This window comes from Oncorhynchus gorbuscha, linkage group LG21, assembly GCF_021184085.1.
Source record: "Oncorhynchus gorbuscha isolate QuinsamMale2020 ecotype Even-year linkage group LG21, OgorEven_v1.0, whole genome shotgun sequence".
Taxonomy (NCBI): domain Eukaryota; kingdom Metazoa; phylum Chordata; class Actinopteri; order Salmoniformes; family Salmonidae; genus Oncorhynchus; species Oncorhynchus gorbuscha.
Genome location: NC_060193.1, coordinates 26,123,415 through 26,144,312, shown reverse-complemented (window position 1 = coordinate 26,144,312; position 20,898 = coordinate 26,123,415). Strand labels below are relative to the sequence as shown.

The window sequence follows — 20,898 nt, the reverse complement described above, 5'->3', positions numbered from 1 at the left end:
GCTGAAATATAAGACCAACACTTTACATGTTGGGTATATATTTTTGTTCAGCATACATTGAAAATTGTACATTGTCTCCTTAAAAATGTCAGGTTTGTAATGATGACATACAAGAGACCTGTCATGCATTCATTGCTATGATCATTGATCTCCTGAAGAAGCCATCCCGTTTCCTTTCTTTCTGTGCCCTGAAATGTTTGGATATATTTGTAAAGTTACAAGGTTGTTAGCTAGCTAGCCAATGATGTAACATGACTGAACAAAGTGTAAATGGTCAACGACACTTGAATAGTTTTGGTTTATGAATGTAAAATGCGGTCCTGGAGATTCGCTAGAGGAAGAAAAATGATCTGACCCATATTACCAGAGAAACATTGTTGACCTGGTTGGGTGAGAAGCAGGCCGTTTCTGCTGTAGTAGTGGTGCAACCATGACGCCAACAAATCTGCACACCCTTGTTTCTGTAGGGCACTTGGACACAACCTTATCATTGAAACGAAACCTTATCATTAAAACGTTTGAGCCCCGTGGGCAGGTGTCCCTTGGGTTGGTGTCTTTCCGTCAAACACTTTTCCAAAACCAAATTGGCACAAAAAGACTGACATCACCAGTTTCACACACCTTTGAAAAAATTCCATAAATGGCTTTTTTTTTTGAAAAGTGAATTCCTGTCTTTTTAAAGCAGAGGTAAAGTACAAAGAATAAAACCACAACTGTAAGAAAAAAAACTATTTAATTGTACAATAAATTGCAATCTTTGGAATTTGGAGAGAGCAGCCTGGACAAAAGCTACATGTTGATTTGAGGCGATCTTTCTGTCACTAGATATGCTAGTAGGATGCCATTGTCATTTAGACTCTTAATGGTGTTGAGACATACTTTTTGATCGTAGATGTTAAAATTTAGCAGGCTCAAGTGATGAATCATGTAACCTAGTCGGACAACGCTCCATCCCATGCTAGTTATTTTGTAAATTGTGCCAGACATAATGTAATTTCTCTGCTAGTTCTTCACTGGGCAGATGTGAGAGAGGATAGTGTTTATCATGTTCTTAATGATCGGCGGGTGCGGGTGGATATTGTGTGGGAGGTGGTGGGCAAGGGTCATCTCCCAGGCATCCACTAACTTGATATTCAGGCCCCTAAACATGGCCTTGATCACCCCGTCCAACTGAACCGAAAACCAGTCACTGACGATGAGGGTCTCTTCTAGGCTTTGGGCCCGGAGGTTTGCCGAGCGCACCACTACCACAGTCCCCGGAGCCCGGTTCAGAAGCCGCACAACTGCTCTTCGAATGTGGCGGAGTCGACGAATGTAAACCTGCACAGGGAAGGTACAGAAATGGGCCCAAACACTGATGACTACAACAGTGTCTGAGCCCCCGGCCAGGCCATCCAGCTCATTAGCTACATAGCGCAGCTGACTGATGCTGAGAGGGGTCCAGGTGATGGGGGGGCCATGGCTGCGGTACTTCAGCAGAATATTGTGGGGGATGTCCACCGCCATGAAGGGTCCTGCCTTCACCGGACTTCGAAGGTTGAAATCCTTCAACTCTGTGACAGAGAGAGAGTGAGATGAATGTTGCGAGATATATATATATATATATATATGTGACAGAAGCCACGATTACACCTTGCATAAACATGGTTGTCGCCATCGCGATAAGATTTGATCACTATCTGATCGAGATTTGTTGTCTACACTTAATTAAATATGTCTCTTCTCTGCCCACTTTGTCCGTATTTGGACCAGATTTCCTGGTCCCTACCTGTATGCAATTTAATCGAAACTGCCTTGGACCTCCCGTTATGACCCAAGCTGTGTAAATCAACAGAAAACAGCACACTTGTATAGACAATAGTTTTATACTCTCATCATTACAGCCTATTTTTGTTATCCAACAAATTAAGACTGGGCGCAATAGGCTACTGTCCCGATAACCTCAACCTGTCCACAGCCATTCAAATAAATATTCAGTGAATCTCTCCCATCCCTAAAATGTTCACCACATCTGGATATGTGTATAAAATACAATTATTGCACAGTATAAATAAAAAGGACACTTGGGACACTTTTTTACCTCAGTAAAAATACAAACAGGTTAAGTTAAAGAGTAGGATACAAATTGCATCTCTGAACGGCACAACATATTATCCAAACATGTCTGTACATACGTTGTCTTTATATTATATATTTATATTTATAAAGACCTCTGCCTTTATGTAGCCTACGATGTTTTCGATTTCGATTGTTCAACTTTGCACTGGCACCAGCTCTGTCAGGAGGAAAGGGACAATATTCACCCAACTTATTGTGGGAAGCTTGTGGAAGGCTACCTAAAACGTTTGACCCAAGTTAAACAATTTAGAGGCAATGCTACCAAATACTAATTGAGTGTATGTAAACATCTGACCCACTGGGAATGTGATGAAAGAAATAAAAGCTGAAATAAATAATTATCTTCTATTATTCTGACATTTCGCATTTTTAAAATAAAGTGGTGATCCTAACTGACTTAAAGACAGGGAACTATTACTCTGATTAAATGTCAGGAATTGTGAAAAACTGAGTTTAAATGTATTTGGCTAAGCTGTATGTAAACGTCCAACTTCCAACTTTGTTTAAATTGGGTCAAACGTTCCACAATCTTCCCACAATAAGTTGGGTGAATTATGGCCCATTCCTCCTGACAGAGCTGGTGTAACTGAGTCAGGTTTGTAGGCCTCCTTGCTCGTACATGCTTTTTCAGTTCTGCACACAAATATTCTATAGGTTTGAGATCAGGGCTTTGTAATGGCCACGCCAATACCTTGACTTTGCTGTCCTTAAGCCATTTTGCCACAATATTGGAAGTTTGCTTGGGGTCATTGGAAGACCCATTTGCGACCAAGCTTTAAAGTCCTGACTGATGTCTTGAGATGTTGCTTCAATATATCCACATCATTTTCTTTTGTCATAATGCCATCTATTTTGTGAAGTACATCAGTCCCTCCTGCAGTAAAAGCACCCCCACAACATGATGCTGCCACCCCTGTGCTTCACTGTGGGGATGTTATTCTTCGGCTTGCAAGCCTCCCCATTTTACCTCCAAACATAACGAGGGGCATTATGGCCAAACAGTTCTATTTTTGTTTCATCAGACCAGAGGACATTGCTCCTAAAAGTACAAGCTTGGTCCCCATGTGCAGTTGAAAACCGTAGTCTGGCTTTTTTTAATGGCGGTTTTGGAGCAGTGGCTTCTTCCTTGCTGAGCGACCTTTCATGTTATGTCGATATAGGATATAGATACTGTGTATATAGATACTTTTGTACCTGTTTCCTCTAGCATCTTCAAAAGGTCCTTTGCTGTTGATCTGGGATTGATTTGCACTTTTCGCACCAAAGTGCATTCATCTCTAGGAGACAGAACGAGTCTCCTTCCTGAGCGGTATGACGGCTGCGTGGTCCCATGGTGTTTATACCTGCGTACTGTTGTCTGTACAGATGAACGTGGTACCTTCAGGATGAACCCTACTTGTGGAGGTCTACAATTTTTTTTCTGAGGTCTTGGCTGATTTCTTTTTATTTTCCTATGATGTCAAAAAGAGGCACTGAGTTTGAAGGTAGGCCTTGAAATACATCCACAAGTTCATCTCCAATTGACTCAAATTTTGTCAATTAGCCTATCAGAAGCTTCTAAAGCTATTTTCTTTTTCTGAGCTGTTTAAAGGCACAGTCAACTTAGTGTATGTAAACTTCTGAACCACTGGAATTGTGATACAGTGAATTATAAGTGAAATAATCTGTCTGTAAACAATTGTTGGAAAAATTACTTGTGTCATGCACAAAGTAGATGTCCTAACAGACTTGCCAAACCTATAGTTTGTTAACAAGAAATTTGTGGAGTGGTTGAAAAACGAGTTTTAATGACTCCAACCTAAGTGTATGTAAACTTCCGACTCTAACTGTATATACATGAAGGCAGGGTAAAGTGACTAGTCATCAGGATAGATAATAATATGAGTAAAATAAAGAACAGAGCAGCAGCGGCAAAGGACGTTTATGGAAAGTGTGTGTGTGTGAGAGAGTGTGTGTGTGTGTAGTGTGTTATGTCGGTCTGCGTTATGTGTGTATGTGCGCATGTCGTGCATGTGAATGTGTTGGTTTTGTTTAGGAGTGCCAATGTAGTGTGTGTGTATATATAGTCTAGTGAGTGTGTATATGGTTTGCACATATAGTCTAGTGCGTGTGCGTAGGGTTAGTGCAAAATAGAGTCAGTGCAGATAGCTAGGGCACCATTAATTGAATATTTAGCAGTCTGGAAATTTAGCAGTTTGATGACTTGGGGTTAGAAGCTGTCTCAGAGTCTGTTGGTCCGAGAGCCGATGCTCCGGTACCGTTTGCCAAATGGTAGCAGAGTGAACAGAGTGAACTCTATGGCTTGAGTGGTTGGAGTCTGATATAGAGGTCTTGGATGGCAGGGACCTTGACCACAGTGATGTACTGGGCTGTCCACATTTGCCATACCATGTGGTGTTGCAGCCAGTCGAGATGCTCTCGATGGTGCAGTTGTATAACTTTTTGAGGATCCGAGGGCCCATGCCAAATCTTTTCAACCTCCCGAGGGGGAAGAGGTGCTGCCGTGCCCTCTTCATGACTGTGCGGGTGTGTGTGGACCATGTTAGGTAATTAGTGATGTGGTCACCAAGGAACTTGAAGCTCTCAACCTACTCCAAAACGGATCTATTGAGAGAGAATTTAAATGGACCTGAAACAGCTGAGTGTGAGATGTAATAGGTTTGGCAAACAGCACTCACCTGGCAAGAAGTTGGTGAGGAACTCATAGTACTGTCTAACGGTGGAGTCTCCGTACATGTACACCACCTTGCCCTTCAAACACTGAGTAATGGCAGTTGGATCATTAAACTGGCGCATCACGACATCACCCAGGGACTGCCATGAACCTTGGAAGTAATACCCAGAGGGAGTGGTCCTGACAGGCGCTGGCTTTGCATGGTTGCTTTCCACCTCTGGTTTGTCTGAAATAAGAGAGGAAACATGATGCACCAGCTACCATCACTTTATATACACTCTCCGATTTGTCTTCACACTGCAACAATTTTTCCTACCTTTCTTCTTAGGCAGAACAGTGACACTTGCAGACCCCTTAGCCCGAATACGTGTTTTGAGATTTACGCCACTGAAAAAAGTAAAATAATAATTTGAAATGTTCAAAACGCAAGCAATAACAATCACCTGAACAACATTGTGTGATTGTATATTGGAGAAAAGGCTGCGTAGATCTAAGGTAAAACATACGCTCATTGCCACACACACTATTTTTTTACCCCATTCTAACCTCTGGAAGAGCAGTGCTTCTTTGTCGGTTATCAGATCTTTCTGGTAGCCTGCCTTGAAGTGGTTGATCCGTGTGTCACAGCTCAGCAGCTGCTTAGGCTTGTAGCAGTACCAGGGTTCACCCGTGTGGGGGTCTGTGTAATTGCACAGCGGCTCCTGGTTGGTCGGCAGACAAAGGTTACACATTTTGGTCTCAGACAGTAATCCACATTTGAACAGGCTCTTGTAAAGCACCCGGTTGGGCCGTTCTTCACGCAAGTTTCGTAGAACAGCAACTGCCTCACTAGGATGAACTAGTGTCACCTTCACTTGTACAGACCCCTCCCACAGTAACAGAAAAATGGCAGAGTAGGTCCCATTCTGGTGGTCCAACACCCGTCCTGCAACGCCCGCCCCCAGCTCTGGGGAGTGCAGCCTAGCCAGCAAGAAGTCCCCACCATGGCTCTTGGGATGTCCCCGGAAATCTTTCATAAGGACCAGAGACTCCAGCTGGTCCCCCACGTGCCACTCTCTCCCACCCACTGCTGGCAGCACTGCAAAATGGCTGTTCGCAGGGTCACTGGTCTGTTCCAGGGGTATGGGCTGGGGCTGGGGCGGAGGCTCTGGCCAGGCAATGGACTCCAGGAGGTATTGCTCCTCCAGAGCTTCCTCAGGTGTGCGCTCCTGGCCCTGGCTCAGGTGGTTACAGCTTTGATTGTGGTCCAGGAGAGTAGGGCCCTCTGAGTGGTTGCTGCATAGTTCCCAACATAGGTCTAACTTCCACTGTGGATGAGAGTAGAGGTCACTGAGGGGAAGAAGGTCGTAGAGTAACACAGGTAGATTGTGATGGAAGTAAGCTTGGACTTGTACTGGGGGAAGATCACTTTCCTCCTCACCTCTAGAATGCTGATGTTGCGGAACAGGAAGAAGACACCTGACAGGGTCAGCAGGAGGAAGATGCAGACATATTTGGACAGGCACCTCCACATGGCCCCAGTCTCCAGTACCCTTTATATGGACACATAGAAGCTGGTAACTGTTAACATGCTTCTCCAATGACCTTATCTGTATTTGATATCCCAAAACACGGTGGGCGTTTATCAGACCTAGACTAGACCACATACAAATTCATGTTGATCTGGGCGAGGCACACCAGATTAAGAATTATCTTAATTTCATATTTTCCCACGTGACCATTTCTTTACCCATTTCGAAAGAAAGCGAGCAGGAAAAAAAGTTGATCTTCTTGTAAAAAATACTATAACAACCTAGCCTTACCACAAAAATAACATTTATTGACTAATGAACCATGAAATTAAACCATGACTGTCCATGATTACAATATTTATTTAAAGCTCCCATTAGGCTAATGTCTCCTCTACTCAACTTGATTGCAGATTCTGCAGCAATGACAGCTATGGATCAGGTGACAAAAGCATTTGTTTTGATTGACTGTTGCTTACAACTAGTTTCACAAAGTAGACGTTTTTGCAACTGGATGCCACCAAGTTGCAGAGTAATTACTTATCAGTTGCTTGGGGTGTTACATGAAGCAATCCGAATACAACATAGTTGCAAGCAACTCAATTTGCAGGAAAGCTGTAACAAATCAGATCATACACCGGTTAAACTAGCTGATTAAACCTTTTTTTTTTCCTCCTACAATACTATCTTGTGATTTCACAAGACTCTGGCTGCTGGTGGGGGAGGCGGAAGGTGTCCCAGGAAAATAATACTTGTGACGCCACATGGCAAGAGTCGAGAACACAGGTAAGCACCATTTTACAGTCCATTGAGAAAGAAGCACATAGACCTGGAAGATGACACAGATGACATCGACATAGCCATGGCACACGTCTGTAGCCATGAAGTGCTTTGAAAGGAAAGGCTGGTCATGGCTAACATCAACACTATCATCCCAGCAACCCTAGACCCACTCCAATTCACATACCGCCCCAACATATCCACAGATGACGCAATCTCTATTGCACTCCACACTGCCCTTTCCCACCTGGACAAAAGGAACACCTACGTGAGAATGCTGTTCATTGACTACAGCTCAGCGTTCAACACCATAGTGCCCTCAAAGCACATCACTAAGCTAAAGACCCTGGGACTAAACACCTCCCTCTGCAACTGGATCCTGGATTTCCTGACGGGCCGTCCCACATGGTAAGGGTAGGCAACAACACATCTGACCCGCTGATCCTCAAAACAGAGGCCCCTCAGGGTTGCATGCTTAGTCCCCTCGTGTACTCCCTGTTCACCCACGACTATGGAGGCCAAGCATGACTCCAACACCTTCATTAAGATAGCAGACGACACAACGGTGGTAGGCCTGAACAACAACGATGGCAGTGTGGTGCCAGAACAACAACCTCTCCCTCAACGTGATCAAGACAAAGGAGATGATCGTGGACTACAGGAAAAGGAGGGCCAAGCACACCCCCATTCACATGCATTAGTGCAGCAGGACAGGAGCTTCAAGTTCCTTGGTGTCCACATCACCAACAAACTATCACCAACCAAGACAGTTGTGAAGGGGGCACGACAATGCCTATTGCCCCTCAGGACACCTGAAAAGATTTGGCATGGGTCCTCAGATCCTCAAAAACCTCTACAGCTGCACCATTGAGAGCGTCCTGACTGGATGCATCAACACCTGGTATGGCAGCAGCTCAACCTCCGACCGCAAGGCGTTACAGAGGGAAGTGCATATGGCCAAGTACATCACTGGGGCCAAGCTTCCTGCCACCCAGGACCTCTATAAAAGGCAGTGTCAGAGGAAGGCCCTACAAATTGTCAAAGACTCCAGCCACCCTTGTCATAGACTGATACTGCTTTCCGTGCGGTAGCAGAGAGAACAGAGTGCCAAGTCTAGGTCCAAAAGGCTCCTTAACATCTTCTACCCCCTGCTGAACAGTTAATACAATTTGGTACAAATTGTGCCTTAAGTTCTAGACCTCAGCTGAATCTGGTAATGAATGGTGTGGATGTTGAGGAGAAACTTGTCGTTACCTTAGATTGAAACTGTCATGGTAAAAACATAGATTCAATGGTTGTGACACCACACTCCAAAAAGCAAGTTCTGCAGGCTCTAGTTTTGTCTAATCTTGATTATTGTCCAGTCGTATGGTCCAGTGCTGCAACGAATGACCTAGTTAATCTGCAGCTGGCCTAGAACAGAGCGACACATTTAGCTCTTCCTTGTAATCAGAGGGCTGATATAAATGCTATACATGCCAGTCTCTCTTGGCTAAGAGTTGAGGAGAGACTAACTGCATCACTTCTTATTTTTATAAGAAACAATGTGTTGAAAATCCCAAATGGTTTTCGTAGTCAATTTACACACAGCTCTGACACACACACTTATCCCACCAGACATGCCACCATAATCTTTTCACAGTTCCAAAGTCCAGAACAAATTCAAGAAAGCGTACAGTATTATATAGAGCCCTTATTGCATGGAACTTCCTTCCATCTCATGTTGCTCAAATAAACAGCAAACCTGGTTTCAAATGTCACCTCACGGCACAATGCTTCTCCCCTATTTGTCCTAGATAGTTTGTGTGTATGCATTAATATGTAGGCGACGTGTGCCTTTTGAAAAAATGTATGTAGTTCTGTCCTTGAGCTGTTCTTGTCTATTGATGTTCTGCATTATGTCATGTTTCATGTTTTGTGTGGACCCCAGGAAGAGTAGCTGCTGCTTTTGCAACAGCTAATGGGGATCCTAATAAAATACCCAGCTTATTTGCATTGACCCCCCATTTTTTTTACACTGCTGTGACTCACTGTTCACTACCTATGCATAGTCACTTTACCCCTACCTACATGTACATATAACCTCAATTTCTTTGACTAACCTGTACCCCTTCACATTGACTCGGTACCGGTACCCCCTGTACATAGCCTTGCTATTGCTATTTTATTGGGTTACTTTCTTACTTTAGTTTATTTACAAAATATTTTCTTAACTCGTATTTTTCTTAATTGTGTTCTTGGTAAAAATCAAATCAAATTTTAATTTGTCACGTGCGCCGAATACAACAGGTGTAGACATTACAGTGAAATGCTTACTTACAGGCTCTAACCAAATGGGCAAAAAAGGTTTTAGATGAACAATAGGTAAGTAAAGAAATAAAACAACAGTAAAAAGACAGGCTATATACAGTAGCGAGGCTATAAAAATAGTGAGGCTACATACAGACACCGGTTAGCCAGGCTGATTGAGGTAGTATGTACATGTCGATATGATTAAAGTGACTATGCATATATGATGAACAGAGAGTAGCAGTAGCGTAAAAGAGGGGTTGGCGGGTGGTGGGATGCGGGACACAATGCAGATAGCCTGGTTCGTCAATGTGCGGGAGCACTGGTTGGTCAGCCCAATTGAGGTAATATGTACATGAATGTATAGTTAAAGTGACTATGCATATATGATAAACAGAGAGTAGCAGCAGCAGACTTGTAAGTAAGCATTTCATGGTATTCATTGTATTCGGTGCATGTGACAAATAATATTTGATTTGATTTATTCTCTCTTGAAATAGGAGTTACCTCATTCCTTGAGTTTTTAGTCTAGGCCAGTGGTTCCCAAACTTTATAGCCCCGTACCCCTTCAAACATTCAACCTACAACTGCGTACCCCTCTAGCACCAGGGTCAGAGCACTCAAATGTTTTTTTGCCATCATTGTAAGCCTGCCACACACACACACATTATACGATACATTTATTTAACATAAGAATGAGTGTGAGTTTGTCACAACCCGGCTCATGGGAAGTGACAAAGAGCTGTTATAGGACCAGGGCACAAATAATAATATAAAAATAATCAATAATTTTGCTCTTTATTTTAGCCATCTTACATATAAAACCTTATTTGTTCATCAAAAATGGTGAATAACTCACCACAGGTTAATGAGGTGGGTATGCTTGAAAGGATGCACATAACTCTGAAATGTTGGGTTGTCTTGGAGAGAGTCTTAAATCATTTCCCACACAGTCTGCGCATGTATTTAGTTTTCATGCTAGTGATGGCCGAGAATCCACTCTCACATAGGTACATGGTTGCAAAGGGGATCAGTGTCTTAACAGTGCGATTTGCCAAGGCAGGATACTCTGAGCGCAGCCATATCCAGAAATCTGTCAGTGGCTTCTGATTAAATCAAATTTTCACAAAACCACTTGTTGCAATTTCGATGAGGCTCTCTTGTTCAAATATCGGTAAGTGGACTGGAGGCAGGGCATGAAAGAGATAACGAATCCAGTTGTTTGTGTCGTCCATTTTGGGAAAGTACCTGCGTAATTGCGCACCCAGCTCACTCAGGTGCTTCGCTATATCACATTTGTCCGTAAGCCTGAGTTCAATACTTTTCCCCTTGATAACCAGCACACTTCTGAATGTTGTAAAAGTCCGTTTGATGTCACAAAGCTGTCTAGTACTTTAAAAATAGCCTCTCCTGTTGTCCTGGTTTCCAGTGGTTTGCAGAAGAGAATGTCTTCCTTAATTGACCTCCCATAAATGTAACGGACATATACCAGGAGCTGTGCCAGGCCCGCCACGTCTGTTGACTCATCCTGCTGTAATGCATAGAATTCGCTGGCTTGTATGCGAGCAGTAATTGTTTCAAAACATCTCTTGCCATGTCACTGATGCGTCGTGAAGCAGTGCTGTTTGATGAAGGCATTGTCTGTGTAGTTTTATTTGCCTTTTCCCCCTGTATTGTCCCAGCCATATCTGGGGAAGTAGAAAGAATTAAGTCCTCCGCAATAGTATGGGGCTTGCCTGTCCTAGCCACTCGGTAGCTCACCATAAGATGCTTCTAGCCCCTTCTTATTAATGGTATCGGTTGCATTTATACATACATGTCTTACTACTCGAAAGTCGTCTTAATTCTCGCCAAAAAAACTCCTGTTCTTTTTTTTCAAATTGGCATGTTTCGTTTCACAATGTCAGCGCAAGAGTGAAAGTTTCCCGTGAGAAAGTAACAGATAATGTGATTGGTCCCTTCCCTAACCAAGGCCCTTCTCCTCCGTTTGCTCAGTTTGGCTGGGCAGCCAGCTCTCGGAAGAGTGTTGGTGGTTCCAAACTTCTTCCATTTAAGAATGATGGAGGCCGCTGTGTTCTTGGGAACCTTCAATGCTGCAGAAATGTTTTGGTACCCTTCTCCAGATCTTTACCGCAGACAGAATCCTGTCTCGGAGCTCTATAGACAATTCCTTCGACCTGATGGCTTGGTTTTTGCTCTGACATGCACTGTCAACTCTGCAACCTTATATTGACAGCTGTGTGCCTTTCCAAATCATGTCCAATAAATTTAATTTACCACAGGTGGACTCTAATCAAGTTGTAGAAACATCAATGATGGTCAATGGAAACAGGATGCACCTGAGCTCAATTTCAAATCTCATAGCAAAGGGTCTGAATACTTACGTAAATTAGGCATTTCTGCTTTTTATTTATTTTTATTTTTTCTAAAACCTGTTTTTGCTTTATCATTATGGGGTATTGTGTGTAGATTGATTCGTATTTTTTTGCATTCAATGCATTTTAGAATAAGGCTGTAATGTAAGTGGAAAAAAAGTCAAGGGGTCTGAATACTTTCCAAATGCACTATACATTATCATTGGGTAGGATAGGCAGCTAGGGTCAATTTGAGCCCAACCCTTCATGTTTCATGTTGAAATCATCTCACAATTAACATTATTGAGCAACACAATCCATTTTTAGAAATGTTGGTATAATTTGGACACGAAACATGCTAATTTGTGGGATACTGATTTACATTGAATTTTGGGCACACACAGATAATAAGAAGTTAACATTTGGAGATAGTGGTTTGTTTGTAATTTGGGTGACATTTTCCCTTTAAAGAGGCTATACATACCAGTTACACTATACATCATTTTTGGTTATTGAACAGATATTTCACAGCCGTTTAAATTGCACAATGATTCTCTACACTATACTTGTTTTGTGACAAACTGAATCCATGCAAACCGTTAACAATCCATACAACCAGGAAATGGCTGAGCAACCATCCATTTATATTTCTTGAAATCAACTTGTAATGTACCATGTGTAGTCCTCTGTTACCTCATTTAGCCAAAGAATCCTTATCGCGAAGACGGACCAAAAGAACGCTACCGACTGACTGGGTCGTCTGCTGCAATCTTTTACTTGTTGAATTTAAATACTAATGCGGAAATGTAATAGTAGAACAACCGAATGGTGTTGATTGGAAGGTGGAAAGGCGCAATCATATCCAATGAGGGTACTAGTTAAAAGTGTGAGAGCAGGTCTCTAGACTTGAATGTAAAGCACACACTACTGTTTTATTTGACCTGCGATCAAATCAAATTTCATTGGTCACATGCACATATTTAGCAGATGTTATTGTGGGTGTAGTGAAATGCTGGCCTTCCGAGCACTTCCAGGTAATGACATCACGGTCTTGTTTTTACATCCTACACGCCTCTAAGGCCACAGTGTTTACAGAACATTCGGTGCTGTGTGATTAGAACATATCTGATCTAGAGAAGACGAATTAGACATTTCTATCTGTTTCTGTGTGCTGAATGATATTCTCCCTGTTTGCACTTGTAAAGAAGATCGAATTGCCTTTATGAACGACTGCTCTCCTTTTTGCTTCACCTGGAAATTCCTGTTACACTCATGGATTTCAGTTAGTACTGACTGCCATATGAGTGTAATTAAAACTAACTTGTTGGCTTTTTTGAGGTAGTGACTGTATGGGCATTTTCTGAAACAATCTGGAAGATTTTCTGCTATTAAATGTTCATTTCATCTAGTGATATACAGCTAACCCCTTTAGTCTTGAAGAATAACTTCTAATGCACCGTGAGCATAACCCAAAATACGGTTCTGTCATGAGAACATCTATTCGGTTGACATCACATTTCATTGAACATAACATGTGATTGATAGTTTAGTATTGTCGTTTAGGCTCTGCTCCTGGAGGTGGTCCCAACATTAGGAAGGTGCTCAGCTAATCCAACTCAGTTTGCCAAATTATAACAGGGTTTTTTTTTCTGGATAAAAAAAGTGTTTTTAGGTGGCAGGATTTTTGAGAACATAGAGTCCCCCATGTCGTCGGTTGTAGATACATTTTAGAATTTTAAAGCTAATTTCTTGCAATTCTACACATTTTGACATGGAGCTGAGAGAAAATGTTGAAGTTTTAAAGCAAATTTCTTGCAGTTATGTACATTTTGCCATGGTTAACGCTGTGTTCATTTGCTCTAACATATATACATTTCAAAACCAATACTGCTCAATTCATTGTTTTGGGGAATTTTCAATTCGCCCTGTCTGTCTTTTATTTTGGTGATTGTTAGTCCTCAGATTAATTATTTAAACATATTGGTCCATTATAGTTTGTACTATCTTATATCTAGTTTAGGTCGTTTGAGTTTACAGTGAAAGTGTATTTCCATCCCGGCCTGAAAAAAATGCTTAGGTGGCCCACCCAAGGATTACAAGTGCAGAACTATCCCTGTACAGGTAGGGAGCAGAGCTTCCTGCTATCCCCGGATAGGCAGAGGAGTAGACACAAAAGCAGATGGAGACTACTGTGGTGGGCAGCAATGCGAAGGATAATATTTGCTGAACATCATTCCTGGTCCAACTGAATGAAGAACCATTATGTGTGTTGTTCTATGTTGTACAGTGCCTAGTTTCTTCTTGAGGGCAACCAGTGTTAGTGCAATCCCCACAATCCACAGCACACAGGCAGTGAAAGCAAACAGGTATAGGGTTTTGTTTAAGTCGTTTGGGTTGGTGATTGTCTGGTTGTAGCTCCCGTTGGTGATGGTTTGGTTGTAGCTTGTTTTGGGAAATTAATTGAGCTTTGTCGTGAATTTCCATGAAAAACAAAAGCTGAACAGTCCTTTTAGCCAATTATCACAGGAATGTAGTAGTCAGTGTTTGGAATAAAAATAAATGTATAATCAGATACATGTTGTGAATGTTATGACACAAGTAGGAGAAAGACATGGCCCTTTTCCGTCACATTAGAAATGCTTCCTTCCTTCCTGGTTGATATTTCCAATCACATACAAATCTGTGATTATCTTAACAAAAACATACATTTAAAAAGTAGTTCAAAAAAGGTCCACGTGTGTCTGAATTAGGGATCTCACACACCAGTTATGATCCAGCAGGTCAGAACGATCACACACACCCCCCATGAAGCAGCAGTTTTGGTCCTCTGCAGGAAGGCAATCAGAACCAGTAATATCAGGACCAGAGGCAAACATCCGATCACTAATCGGTAGCTACTGTAGGGATAAAGGGCTGGACGGGGCTGCCATCGAAATACAAACCACCAAGAGATAGAGAGGTGAAGGAAGTTTAGGAGAGTCGCTGTTACATTATGGCGATGCATATTGTTTTTTGTGTATTTCATTTGGAAGTAACTTATCTATGATAATGTGGATCAAGGGGATAAGTACACTGATACTAATAATGATAACATGTCTAATCATTATAATGATCATTTCTGGGGGAAAACATGACAAGGCTTATGTTACAGGCTTTTCTATTTCTAGTTTTTCTATTTCTATTTCGAGGTTGGACTTCAGCACGTTGGACGCACAGACTGGTGTCACCTCGTTAGTCAGTGTGTGTTACACCTGTGCTGGCTTGTCATCTTGTTAGTCAGAAAGTGTATCACCTGTGCTGGCATAGGTAATTTTTAAGAGCAGCTGACCCAGTGGACTTGGGAGATGTGGAGGGTTAACACCTTTAGTTGGTGCAACCAATTTTTTTTAAAGTCTTCCTGCCTTTTAAGTTTTATTTGGGTTTTATTTAGTTTGCCTCTTCTTGGGCAAATTTAGTGGCCGCTTATGGTGGGTGTCTTAGGGCCCAGTTATTGCTAGGCATCTTTCAGTAATTGTTTTCTTTCCCCATGAGTGTTTTACAGAACCCCACCAGTTTTGTTTTGATTTAACTGTTTGTTAGTTCCCCCTTGGTGTTCACGTGCCACTTCTGGGCAAGATGATAGGCCCAGTATCTCAAATTGTCTTCCAGTTACACTTCGACAAGAGATACTGAGGTTGACTCACGATGGTAATATGGTAGGTCAACAAGACATATGTTCGTATTTTGCGTAACTAATTTTGTCCTAGTCTGAAACAGAATGTTGAAAGGAAGCTTTTGAGACGACAAAGACCCTTTTAGTCTCCGCAGGAGATGTTGAGCAACCTGTGGGGTACTTTTCAAAGGAACTGTACTTGACTATCGAAGGAAACGATCGCTTTGTACTGGCTCTTCAGCACTGAGGTTCATGCATCGGCCTCTACCCCTCTGGCGATCATAACCCTCTCGTTTTCCTGCAAAAGACGAGCTCCAATAATTGCTGACTCCTTCGTTGGAGTCTCATATCGCAGGAGTTTCCCTTTGAAATCAGACATGTCCTTGGTAGGGACAACTTGGTTGATGATTGTCTTTTCAAGGGTGGGCTTTGTTTAGTCAGAGTGTCGCCCTGGCACACATTGTTTGACTGCATGTTTTTCCCTATGTGAGATTAGTTGGCACTCCCTATTTTGATTTGTAAGAACATTCTGATCTTTTCTTTTTTTTGTTTTGGTTTGCTTCCTGTCTTAAGTTTCGTGTGGGTTTTGTTTGCCTCTTGGGCAACTTTAGAGTGTGCTCATTCTGGGTGTCTTTTAGGGCCCAGTTGTTGCTAGTCAAATTTCAGTGGACATCCCCATGAGTGTCTTTCAAAACCACTCTTAGAACACCACCTGTTTTGTTTTAGTGACTATTTTTTTAGTTCCCCCTTCTGTTTGAGGACAATTTTGGGTTTTTTGCTGGGGAACATAACAGCTTATTAGCATTTTGGTAACACTTTTTACAGCATCCAAGTATGTTGTTTTTATACTGGTTAGTGTGCATATTTTGACAAACTCCTTCCCAAAAATAATCCTCAAATCATGTTCACAAGATTCATTGAGTTGAAATAGTGTGAAACTGAAACAAAGGCAATAATGTCTGCATAAGACAATGTAATCTGTCCTAAAATACAAACTAGATATGAACGTAACCTGATATTTTACTCACTGACAACAAGCAAAAGCTAGGCTAACATACTGTAGCAATTAAGCTAGTGCTGTCCATCTAGTCCACGAAGTAAACATACACATCCAAATTCCAGAAAAATGCTCTGAAACGAAAGACTCATGCAAAAGGAATGAAAATACTCACTTACAAAGCTTCCTATGGCATACAACGTAAAGGATGGATGAATATTGTTGGCAGACAACTGAAACAGAGCACTCTACATGAGGCAACAATAACAAACTTCCTAACAGGTCACACGATGGGTAATTTTCTAGCTTTACATACATATTCAGACCCTTTGCTATGAGACTTGAAATTGAGCTCGAGTGCATCCCCAGGTGCATCCTGTTTCCATTGATCATCCTCATGTTTCTTCAACTTGATTGGAGTCCACCTGTCTTAAATACAATTGATTGGACATGATTTGGAAAGGCACACACCGGTTATAAGGTCCCACAGTTGGGGGTCTCCCGAGTAGTGCAGTGGTCTAAGCAGGGATATCCTTTTCCCATTGCGCACTAGCGACTCCTGTGGCGGGCCGGGCGCAGTGCACGCTGATACGGTTGCAAAGTGTACAGTGTTTCCTCGTACACATTGGCCTCCATCATTCTTAAACGGAAGAAGTTTGGAACCACCAAGACTCTTCCCTAGAGCTAGCCAAACTGAGCAATCGGGGGAGAAGGACCTTAGGGAGGTGACCAAGAACCCGATGGTCACTTTAACAGAGCTCCAGAGTTTCTCTGTGGAAATGGGAGAAACTACTAAAATGACAGTGCCTTCACAAAGTATTCACATCTCAACATTTTGTTGTGTTACAGCCTGAATTTAAAACAAATTAAAATGTAGATGTTTTGTCACTGGCATACACAGTACCCCATAATGTCAAGGGGGAATTCTTACAAATTACATATGAAAAGCTGAAATGTCTTGAGTCAATAAGTGTTCAACATATTTGTTACGGCAAGCCTAAATAAGTAAAAAATGAAATGTGCTTAAGTCACATAATACCTTGCATGGACTCTGTGTGCATGACTACCTCATCTCTGTACCCCACACATACAAATATCTGTAAGGTCCTTCAGTCGAGCAGTGAATTTCAAACACAGATTCAACCACAACGACAAGGGAGGTTTTCCAATGCCTCACAAAGGAGCACACCTATTTGTAGATGGCCAAACATTTAAAAAGCAGACATTGAATATCCCTTTGAGCATGGTGAAGATATTAATTAAACTTTGGATGGTGTATCAATACACCCAGTCACGACAAAGATACAGTCGCCCTTCCTAACGCAGTTGCCGGAGAGGAAGGAAACCCCTCAGGGATCTCCCCATTAGGTCAATGGTGATATTAAAACAGAGTTTAATGGCTGTGATAATAGAACACTGAAGATGGATCAACAACATTGTGGTTACTCCACAATACTATGTTGACAGAGTGCAATAAGGCCCTAAAATAATACTCCCTCCAAAGAGTTTCTATGGGGTTGAGATCTGGAGACTGTCTAGGCCACTCCAGGACCTTGAAATGCTTCTTACGAAGCCACTCCTTTGTTGCCCGGGCGGTGTGTTTGGGATCATTGTCATGCTGAAAGACCCGGCCACATTTCATCTTCAATGCCCTTGCTGATGGAAGGAGGTTTTCACTCAAAATCTCACGATACATGGCCCCATTCATTCTTTCCTTTACACGGATCAGTCGTCCTGGTCCCTTTGCAGAAAAACAGCCCTAAAGCATGATGTTTCCACCCCCATGCTTCACAGTAAGTATGGTGTTCTTTGGATGCAACTCAGCATTCTTAGTCCTCCAAACACGACAAGTTGAGTTTTTACCAAAAAGTTATATTTTGGTTTCATCTGACCATATGACATTCTCCCAATCTTCTTCTGGATCACCCAAATGCTCTCTAGCAAACTTCAAACGGGCCTGGACATGTACTGGCTTAAGCAGGGGGACACGTCTGGCTCTGCAGGATTTGAGTCCCTGGCGGCGTAGTGTGTTACTGATGGTAAGCTTTGTTACTTTGGTCCCAGCTCTCTGCAGGTCATTCACTAGGTCCCCCCGTGTGATTCTGGGATTTTTGCTCACCGTTCATGTGATCATTTTGACCCCACGGGGTGAGATCTTGCGTGGAGCCCCAGATCGAGGGAGATTATCAGTGGTCTTGTATGTCTTCCATTTCCTAATAATTGCTCCCACAGTTGATTTATTCAAACCAAGCTGCTTACCTTATTGCAGATTCAGTCTTCCCAGCCTGGTGCAAGTCTACCATTTTGTTTCTGGTGTCCTTTGACAGCTCTTTGGTCTTGGCCATAGTGGAGTTTGGAGTGTGACTGTTTGAGGTTGTGGACAGGTGTCTTTTATACTGATAACATGTTCAAACAGGTGCCATTAATACAGGTAACGAGTGGAAGACAGAGGAGCCTCTTAAAGAAGAAGTTACAGGTCTGTGAGAGCCAGAAATCTTGCTTGTTTGTAGGTGACCAAATACTTATTTTCCACCATAATTTGCAAATAAATTCATAAAAAATCCTACAATGTGATTTTCTGGATTTTTTTTCTCATTTTGTCTGTCATAGTTGAAGTGTATCTATGTTGAGAATTACAGACCTCTCATCTTTTTAAGTGGGAGAACTTGCACAATTGGTGGCTGACTAAATACTTTTTTGCCCCCTGTAAATGTAAAGGTAATTTCCGATTTAGCGCCTCATGACACTCACCTGGACTCCATCACCTCCTTGATTACCTGCCCTATATACATGTGTCACTCCCTTTGGTTCCTTCCCTAGGCATCATTGTTTCTGTTCCAGTGTCATGTCTGTGTGTTGTTTGTGTTTCTTGTTTTGTATTTAGTTAGTTTATTTAAAACACTCAGTCCCTGAACTTGCTTCCCGACCCTCAGCACACACGTTGCACATATGTAAATTCTGTTGATTAGAAGACATGTACTGAAAAACCCAATGTAAACCTGATACACAACATTTTGAAATATCTTTAAATGATGTCTGAGCTCCAGGAAAACAAACACTCACTTAATAGGGCTGACTGACCTCTGACCTCTGTTTTGACTTCCTAGTGAGGCCAGATCACCCTTACTAGGAAGACAAAATACATAGCCCATAAAAAACGATCTAAAGACAACTAATTAAAAAGTTGATCATTTATCAATAATGTGTGATTCAGACCACGAAAAGGACAGAAAGGGAGACCTGACTCTAGTCTATTTTACCATTACCTTATTGGGTACAAGTATTTCCTTATGGCGTTATCAAGATAATTTTTAATTCGATTGATTCTAATTTGTTTGTTTTTGCCCTGCTTCAATAATACATCTCATTAAATTGGGTCTGCTCGATGGTTGGGATTTCTCCCTAAGGATTAGCCCGCTGACTCCCTGACCTGTAATGCCGCAGTGAGATCGTCAAGATGTTAGGGGAGTATAAGCCAATTTGAGTGGGGGTTTCAACTGTGTGTTGTTATTCTCTAAGACATTTGCCTTAGAAGTCCGGATTTCCTGAATTACAAGTGTCCTAACTAAACTGTCTGGTCTGTCCTCTCTCGAGGTTATTGCGAGGTGACCACAGATGGTATCTAGATGCATGGAAGATAATTCGGCAGATGAACAGTGTGAACCTCAACACCCCCTCTATCCGGCTGAAAATGGTGTTCAGTATCCTTCCCCACTTCTACCGTGAGACCTGAGTCTGAGCCAGCACCTGTACACAGCAGTCGAAGCATTCAACTGCCTTTTCTCTCATGCTTTTTCTCTCAGGAGTACACATGGATGCATGTGGAGTGAGCATGGAGAGAGATCCAGTCCAAATGTCTCTCATGCTGCTGGAGTACTGGTAGGAAAATGGACAAAGACATAATGACCGTAAAGGAAATGTGAGAGACATTATCAAGGGCCATCCACTTTGGACAAGGACAAACTGAAACACTATCTGAAGAAAAACATGAAGAAACACCAGGAAGGATGAGTGCCGGGGACCGAGGGGGGTGGTCACCCGTGCCATAATTGATTTAGGCTGGTCCAAAATGGTTTATTTGGGGTATCTGGTTGATTGTGGAGTTCTGCACACTGCATAATGTATAGTAATTTAGACTAAGAATCCATTGAAATACCAATCTGTCATTACCACAAGGGATGAGAAAAGTGAGGGTCTTAAATTCAAGTGATAGAACCAACGTGAAGCACGAAGGACTGTCATTCTAAATTTGGGTTGGAGAATATTTCAATAATTATGATTTGAAAAGGCAAGGCTTCTAGAGTCAGAGCTGTGCCCTAAAAATGTAAGGAGAGACACGTTGTACCGATTGTACCTTGGGCTAACCTTGCCCCAATCTCATTCTTAGCAAGTTTGGTGTGAAACTGTTATAACATGTATTCTCTTTCTCTTCCCTGTGAAATGTTATTAACAAGCTGTAAGGGGATCTGTGCCTCTCTGGCTGATAAGATTTCAGCAGCTATCTTGTTTTCTCCTCCTCCAGAGGA

The 20,898-nt window shown here is 42.2% G+C and overlaps 1 protein-coding gene across 3 annotated transcripts; it reads right to left on the bottom strand.

The window, feature by feature from the left end:
• Positions 1-640: 640 nt before the first annotated feature.
• LOC124008758 (NXPE family member 3-like) lies at positions 641-16,692 on the bottom strand. Of its 3 annotated transcripts, none has more exons than XM_046320288.1 (6): positions 16,548-16,692; positions 6,213-6,345; positions 5,339-6,099; positions 5,109-5,179; positions 4,797-5,018; positions 641-1,553 (listed from the first exon to the last, which is right to left on the bottom strand). In XM_046320288.1, the coding sequence occupies exons 2-6, from the start codon at positions 6,303-6,305 to the stop codon at positions 1,003-1,005; spliced, it is 1,698 nt and encodes a 565-aa protein (XP_046176244.1). In that variant the 5' UTR covers positions 6,306-6,345; positions 16,548-16,692; the 3' UTR covers positions 641-1,002. The 3 variants fall into 3 exon arrangements, with proteins under 3 accessions (XP_046176244.1, XP_046176243.1, XP_046176245.1); XM_046320287.1 differs by having other exon boundaries at positions 6,213-6,324; XM_046320289.1 differs by having other exon boundaries at positions 6,213-6,324; positions 16,552-16,692.
• Positions 16,693-20,898: the final 4,206 nt, after the last annotated feature.

What these genes read in the sequence shown, in the direction of transcription:
- LOC124008758 (XM_046320287.1), bottom strand. Translation starts at nt 16,690, where the DNA reads ATGTATGTAAAGCTAGAAAATTACCCATCGTGTGACCTGTTAGGAAGT. An exon ending in GCAACATCAGCATTCTAGAG is followed by an intron (nt 6,100 to 6,212) that starts GTGAGGAGGAAA and finishes TCTCATCCACAG; the next exon opens with TGGAAGTTAGACCTATGTTG. An exon ending in TGTTCTGCCTAAGAAGAAAG is followed by an intron (nt 5,019 to 5,108) that starts GTAGGAAAAATT and finishes CTCTTATTTCAG; the next exon opens with ACAAACCAGAGGTGGAAAGC.